General features: G+C 45.7%; 1 protein-coding gene across 2 annotated transcripts in view; it reads right to left on the bottom strand.

Moving 5' to 3' along the window:
• Positions 1 to 2501: 2501 nt before the first annotated feature.
• Positions 2502 to 8037, bottom strand: part of gbe1b (glucan (1,4-alpha-), branching enzyme 1b) — a 162864-nt gene continuing 157328 nt past the window's right edge. The window contains exons 16-17 of one of the 2 annotated variants that reach the window (XM_007903568.2): positions 6303 to 6347; positions 2502 to 4398 (exon numbers count right to left, since the gene is read on the bottom strand). In XM_007903568.2, coding sequence (XP_007901759.1) covers positions 4342 to 4398; positions 6303 to 6347 — 102 coding nt within the window. In that variant the 3' untranslated portion in view covers positions 2502 to 4341. The remainder of the gene's footprint in view (positions 4399 to 6302; positions 6348 to 8037) is intronic. The other variant, XM_007903569.2, reaches the window with a different exon arrangement.

Raw genomic sequence — 8037 nt, 5'->3', positions numbered from 1 at the left:
TTTGTGTGTCTCATGACGTGTGATGTTTAACATGTTGGGGGCGATGTGTTTGTGTGTGTGTTGGGGGGTGGGGGCAGCAGTGTGTGTGCTGGTATGCATGTGGGGATGGTGGAGGTTGGGACAGATGCTGAACTGAATTCCTGACCCACTGGACCTCCTCTCGCAACAACCTACCACCACTCTCCTCCACAACTGTCCGTCTGTCACACTCGGTGCCCTTGCCCCCCACCCCCCCCCCCCCCCTCCTCCTTCACCTCCCGAACTGCCTCCCACTCCCGCAAATTCCCCGGTACACCAGCCACCTCAAGGTAGCAGGCGTGTGCCGCAAAACACATCGAGCTCAAATCCAAGTGCTTTTTAATACTGACTGTAACGTTAAACCTTGAGTTGCTCTTTTGCTCAGTATGTGGCGAAGCAATCTCCCGGGCCACTTACTGAGAGATCAGAGGCCACTGGTTTCTCGTCTCTGAGCAGGATACTCATTCAGCTCACGTATGCTCAGAATTACAAACAAAAGCTTAGCAGAGCCAAGCAGATCATTGATATGGAGAATGTTCAACCTAACATCACCTGCCTTTGGTGCAGTGTTCCGTCACTTCAAAACGTCTCATTTCTTTGAAGCAGCTGTGACAAATGACGAGGCAAACGCAGCAGCACAAATCGGGAGTAACACACGGCAGCAAAGTGGCTGATAAATTATGCTGGTCTGGGGGCGATTTCCTGGATTAAGGAAAAATATGGAGCAGGCAGGAAACGGGAGAAACTCTTTGCCCTTTCAGACAGCTGCATTGTTTACATGTTTCTTCCAGCACTTTTCTTGTCGTTTAAATCCATGAACCATCAACTGGTACTTTCCACGTCATGTCGTCACCTTCTCTTCTCCTTGGAACACATGGCCATCTGGGATGACTTGCCTTCCAGGCTGTGCCATGATGTGATCAATCTTACCTGGGGTACTGTTGGCCAGGACCTTTCTCTTCTCAAATAGTGCCATGGGATCTTTAATATCTCCCTGAACAGGCAAACAGGGCTTGGTTTAACATCTCATTTAAGGACAGCACCTCTGACAATGTAAAACCCACCCCAACCACCACTCCCCACACATGCTAAAATGTCGGCTTAGACTATCCTATTGCTGAAAATTTGTTCAACTTTACAGTTCATAATTTTTGTCTGACACAGGCAGAAACCCATCCCCGTGCGTAAGAGTCTCAAAATCAAACTGCAAACTCCATGCACAATCAGAGAGAGGGCAGAGCAGGGTTTGATGGGCAGACACACACAGAGGGCAGAGCAGGGTGTGATGGGCAGACAAGAAGATTACATTTGTATAGTCGGGAGGACGTTCCAAGGCGCTGAGAGAGGGCAGAGTAGGGTTTGATGGGCACACACACAGAGAGGGCAGAGCAGGGTTTTGATGGGCAGACGCACAGAGAGGGCAGAGCAGGGTTTTGATGGGCAGACAGACTCCGCACACAGAGCAGCTCGGCAACCAGCAGCTCGAGGCAGTCAAACGACACCCAACACTGCCCTTGTGTGGCTGCAGCTGGTCCTGCCACGTGCATCTCTCACCCGATATGAAGAACTTTCTACGTCTCTCGTAATCCAATACAATTTGCATTTATATCACCTCGGAGGATGTGTCAAAGCACTTATAAACTGCTGTGTGTGGAGGGAGAGAGAGGACTGCAAATGGAGTTGGGAGGTGTATCTCCCACCTATTGGGGCTGATTTCAATTCTGATTTCAGGCACACTCAAGAGAATGGGGAGAGTGGGTTTCAAGGCTTCTATTAAGGCGATGAAGCAATAAATCCGCAATGCTCAAAATGGGAAATCCCTTCTCCTTTTGAATAGTGCCGTGAGATCTTTTAATGTCCCCCCTGAACAGACGGCGTGGCCTCGGTTTAGCACGTCAAACAAACACCACCTCTGATAAGGCAGCGCTGTGGACTGAATGTACCGGCCAGCTCAGACCTCCAGAACAAGCCCACTGCCTGGCTGCTCAGGGGCAGCAATAATAATCTTTAAATTTGTTACATGTGGGTGAGGACAACTCAAAGCGCTCACACAGCGACTGCACTGTAAAATACCGTCAGTCTGTGTTGCTGCGATCAAAACATGTCCGCCACACGTTCCCTCTGCTCGGCGGACACTGGCCACACGTCATTCCCCCACATTTCCCACCCCAACATTGGTGGTCGGGCATTCAGCATATCTGCCCCCTCTCTGGAACTCTATCTGGAATTCCTCCACCTCATCCCCTCTCTTGCCTCCTTGAAGTCCCGTCTATAGACCTTCCTCTTCGACCGTGCATTTGGATCCCAACTCGGGTCCAAGACTCCTGATTGTCCAGCGCTGATGTGAAAGGCGCTATACAAGTGTAGTAACCTGTTGCTGTTGTTCATTCTGTGCTGAATGGCGTTATGTTTAAAAAGGTTTAATGTCTTTCCTCTACACAAAACTGCTATTTGTTTTTCATTGAGTGAAACCACCAACAAAATTGTTCAGAATTTCTTTAATTAAATTGTGCTCAAAATAAAATAACTGTCTCCCAGACCCGAATAATGCTCAGAGTGAATATAATTTCCACATCTTGCAAAGTGCACCTTCCTAGATTCAATTCCTCCAAATACACCAACTACACACCCCGATCAAGATTGACAATTCTCTAGCAGCTACACCCAACCTTTCAAGGATTAAGATTCAGCTTCTGCAGTAACAGAGTTAGGCTTTTTTTTTCTGGAAAGGTCAGTGAATTTCGGTTCCATTAACGACAGAGGTGGAGAGAGCGAAGTGGGGAAGAGAGATTAGAATTACTTTCATGCAAATTAGCTGGTTTATTCCAGTTTTGTTCCTGAATCGGTGAGTCCCAGGATATACTGAACAAATCAAAACAGGAGCCTCACCCTCCCAATCTATACAGACAGATACACAGCAGTATAGTATAGTATAGACTGAGACTTCCCCAGCTCATATACATAGCAGTGCAGACTGAAAACGCACATGCGCTCCACGTACACAGCAATCTCGCGTATAGACTCACCCCCGCATGGACACACAGTTTAACACACAACCCTGGCAAAGCTGGAATAGATTAAGCGGTGCGCCTGTAAATGCACTTCATTAATCATACAGAGCACAGATCGTGACCCACGTTTTAATGCTGACTGTAACCTTGCATTGATAGCTTTGACCTATTTAGAAGAACATTAGTCACATACAAAACACAGGGTGGTGAGTCGTAGTACTTAGTACATCAGTCACTACAAAAAAAAGCGTCTCACACGCAGCAGGGTGGCGGCAACTTCAGAGAGTTTTTGTTCTAAAAAAAAATCTGAAATCTAACATTTTAGCCATTTCCAAAGGAGTTTTGAAAGCCTCTCAACTTGGTCTGCACTTTGGTATTGTCATGCCCCTATTCCCAAACACAAATGCCACTTCTGGCTGTGGGGCCGTGTTAGAGTTAGTCGTTTAGTAAACCAAAGCAGTCACCATTTGTGGTTAAGGGGCACAAACCTGCAGCTGAGGCAGCCGGCCTAGGACCAACCTCAACATGTGCGCTATGCTTTGCAGACACAGTGTGCTAAGAGTGTGCTATACAGACACAGTGTGCTATGCAGACATAGTGTGCTGCGCACACTCAGTTTGTGCCGCATGTTGAGGATGGTTCTAGGTTGGCTGCCTTAGCTGCAGTTTGTTCAACTCACATTCAGGACCAAGCAGAGAGGACGGGCACAGAAGGGGACTTTTGGCTGGTGAAGTGAGGCACTAATCAGCCCTCAATGCGGGCTCAACAATCACACGGTGCAAGAGAACAAACACAGTCTTTCCTCTCCCAACCTCCCCACCCACACACACATTATAATGAGGTAGCCATTCCTCTCCCCCTCCCCCCCTTCCCAATCAACTCACTATATTTCAGGGCTTAAAGTGCCAGATTGGCAAAAAGGGTTTGTAAAAATAATTATTCCTAATCATTCCTGTCCTGGCCGACCATCTGGAACTCTGTTGGTATGGGAAGTCAGAGGAGGAATCAGTAGGGCAGGATTCCAAACAGTCAGCATGACAATCCAGCATTCAGTATTTACACATCCTTTTGCCAAACCTATCATTCCATTCCAATTAAGGCATCAAGTTAACTGCGAGGACACATTTTATACCCCTCACTAGGTCGAACACTTTATATCACATTTACCCCCCCCCCCCCCCCACTCCCAACCCCACGTTGCTTATCTATTCTAACGGCATAATTTCTTTGTAAAGGTGATGGCCATTGAGATGAGGTGGATTCTCGATTCCGGTCCCAGTCCCTCCAGCACTGCCAGGGTGGAAGTGGGTGTTCAATTTGAGTCATCTACATTTGCCAGTATAATTGCAGTTCTGCTGGGAAGGTAGACCTGAAGAAACAATACAAGAATGGGAATTAGCATGAGAGCACAGTGCATCAGAGAGGACTCAGTTTCCAGAGGCTCAAGTAGCTGCACATGACACCTTCTATTTGGAAACCCTTAAAAAATGTCAAACAATTGCTAGTCCGACTGGGTGTATTGTGGAAAGGGATTCCGTTTGTAAAGGCATAATTTCTAGATTAAAGTGATCTTAACAATCTCCAATCGCAAAGCTTCTGGCCAGTGAAAAGCTTTGGAGGTTTTGAGTTATTCCCAGTTCCCGACGGTTAGCGATTGTTGGATTTTGATTGTAATTGGTGAAAGGTTGCAGGTTATTTCTATAGCTAGCTACTCAGGGTACTTAGCACTTAGCCTCCATAAGTCTGTGCTGTGGGGAGGGAAACATGCAAGTGTCTGAGTTATTGCTGCCAGACAAAGCACATTCTAAACTAACAAGAGCCATGTATTTTACGTGCTAAAACAAGACCGATCACAAGACCTTTTCCACTAGACTCCCAGAGGCAGAACCCGATAGACAAGCTAACGAAAACAGCCCTAAAATGGAAGCAATTCCATAATTTAAGGACTTCTGACCTGAAAGCTCACCCTCGAGAAGCTGACCATGAGAAATCGCACTCTCATTCTCAACAAAGAACTGCAGCACGAATACTTTGGGCCTCAGCAATACTGAAGAGGCTGCAGGATGGGCATCACTCACAAAGGAATTTTTCAAGAAAAACCTTTGGTTGGAGGCTCTCATTCCTGGTTAATTGGGGCTGGGGTAAATAGTCAGTCTGTGTGTTGGGGTAAGGCTGGCTGCTCTGCTTTAGGCTTGATCCTAAAGCAGTCCCAGTGCTTCCCCAGCAGCCTCGAGAGCTCAAACAATCAACAACACGGCTCTGATCCTGACCACCTCTGGAGAGGAGTCACTACGTTTAACCTAACAACAGAGGGTGAGGGGAACCTCAAGGGAATGGGAAGAAAGCATTGGACATTTTTTCTGCCTTTATACAGCATGATGCAGAGGGCAGGCAGAAGAAGGAGGTTGCACGGTGATAATGGCAAAGGATTTCCTTTCAAATCTATGTCTGGGAGTAGAATTGTTTTACAAAATTGGGAAAACTAGATAAACAGCGAGCACTGGAAATGTACAGCATGATAGATTGCAGTGCAGACAGCACATCCAGCAGTCACTGGTTTGCACCTATTGAGTGACTATAGCACTGGTGAAAGCACGGCAGATTTGTTGCACTTATCACACTGTCAGCAGAGGTCAGGACTAAATGAATGTTTAGTAAAAGAATCAACATTTTCTCAAAGCCACTTCAACAGGAAGCCGAGCCTTCAAAAACCCAACTCAAGAGGGATTCATCCATCTGTTCACACGACACACTGGAGCACGAACTAACACACACATTAACCTATGACTGAACTGATTTGGATTACTCTCATCTGTAAGAGCATTTCACAAAGAATTTCACAGAGAGCCCATTCTATCTGAGCTCCAGAGTGCACCCTTATTGTCTCTCGACTCAAAGTTGATTGTCAAACCAAGCTGGGGTCAGACATGTAAGCTGTGATCTCCTACTGTTACAATATTAACACCAAGTCTAACAAATGTGCATCCAGTAAACAATGCCAGATCCCACAGGATCTTTCCCATTCCTTCTGTTTCCAATCTCTCCCCCACCCCCCCCCCTCCCCCAACCACTCAACATCCCCCCTTGCTGTGGCGTGCCAGGAGCAAGATACAGGAGTCACTCTTCGAGGTGAGCTGACTGATGACTTGTAGTCAGTCTGAGACCAGCTTTTACAAGGCACCATGTAGGATGGAACACACCACCATAGTTCTGGCCGGCACATTTCCACTAACCCACCCCTCATCACAAGCTCCAAACCACACCAGCACTTACCTTAAGAATATGAGGGATTATTCGCATGATATCAGTAGTGAGGAACTGAGGAAGGAAAAAGAAGGGAAATAAAGAAATGGGAAAAGGAGCAAACAGTAGGAAAACAGGAGTGAGGAAAAACAAGAGGGGCAGTCAATGTTTCAAAATGAGCAAATGTGCAAGTTAGAAGCACGGTAGAACAGGGAGAAAGTGCACAGCGCCAATAACTGAATAAGCAAACAAGAGCTGGAGAAAAAAAGCTGTGGGAGGAATGGGTTGGGAGGACACGTGTGTATGAATAGAGAATATTCTGTCTGGAACTCAAAAATCTTAGAATTTTACAGCACAGAAGGAGGCCATTCAGCCCATCATTGTGCCTGTGTCGGCTCTTTGAAAGAGCTACCAACTCGTCCCACTCCTTCGCTCTTACCCCATAGCAATTTTTTCGTTTTTAAGTACCTATCTAATTCCCTTTTGAAAGCTACTTTCAAATCTGCTTCCACCACCCTTCCACCATGCAGTGCATTCCAGCCCATAACAACTTCATCCCTTGCATTCAAAGCCCACCTTAAGACCTATCTTTTTGACTGTAGGAGGGAGACTGAAGAAGGGCAAACTAAAGCAATGGGAAACAAATTAGGAGTAAAATAACTCTCAAACTGACTGATTAAATGAATAAGTAAATTAGGGAAAGTTACTACTTTTTTATAATAAATACAGACAATGGGTGAAGACATTTTAAAAAATGGAAATTTTGATGTGTTTGGGGTCACAAATGAGTTGTTAATGACTTGGGAAAGTAGTGTTGAGGATATTTTTAGAGGACGGGAGAAACAGAAAAGTTAAGAGGAAATGGAACAGGAAGCAGGAGGGATGGCTGATGGGTTGGTCCATTCTTCACCCGTTGGAATCAATGCTTCTCATGATTTACAAGTTGTAAATGTATTCACCTGTCCTGCCATAGAACCTAACACATAGAACCACACAATGCTTTTAGCACAGAAGACCTCAGTTATACAGCATTGAGCAATACAGGCAATTAATTTCCTCCAATCTGAAGAGGACTGATTACACATTTGCAGAGAATATAGGCATTACTTTTTGACTCAGTCAGACATAACGATTGGATCAGGAACGCAAGCTTCTCTTAGTCATCAGCTACCATCTTGGATACTGCCAAATACAGGACAGATAAGAGGTGTGTAGTGGCCATTATGGCTTTGAAAGGATTCGGCATTCCCACTTTGGGAACCATGCAAGATGGAAAGAAAGTCCTAGGTTGCTATCTGATTCATGTCCCAAGGAGAAGAACTTGCATTCGATATAGCATCTAAAATCTCTTGCCTCTTCAGAGTAATTATTGTCAAGTGTAATTTTATACATAAGCCCCATACTCTAGGTTGACATTCCAATATAGTGGGGGAGCGCTGCATTGTTAGAGGTGCCGTCCTTTGGTTGAGACATTAAACTAAGGTCCCATCTGTTTGTTCAGGTGGGCGTTAAAGATCACATGGTATTATTTGAAAAGAGAAGGGAGTTTCTCTCTCCCACTGTCCCGGCCAACAATCCCCAAAATAAAATTTGTCACTCACTTCACGCTTGTTTGTGGGACATTGCTGATTGCACAATGGCTATACTGTTCGCCTGCAAAATACAGTCACTACACTTTACAGTAAAATCCTGCAAAGCACTTTAAGATGCCCTCCTGATGTGAACGGATCTATATCAAATGGAAGGAAATGGAAAACACAGACTC

This window comes from Callorhinchus milii, unplaced genomic scaffold (genome assembly GCF_018977255.1).
Source record: "Callorhinchus milii isolate IMCB2004 unplaced genomic scaffold, IMCB_Cmil_1.0 Scaffold4, whole genome shotgun sequence".
Lineage (NCBI taxonomy): Eukaryota > Metazoa > Chordata > Chondrichthyes > Chimaeriformes > Callorhinchidae > Callorhinchus > Callorhinchus milii.
This window is presented reverse-complemented; position numbering and strand designations above follow the sequence as displayed.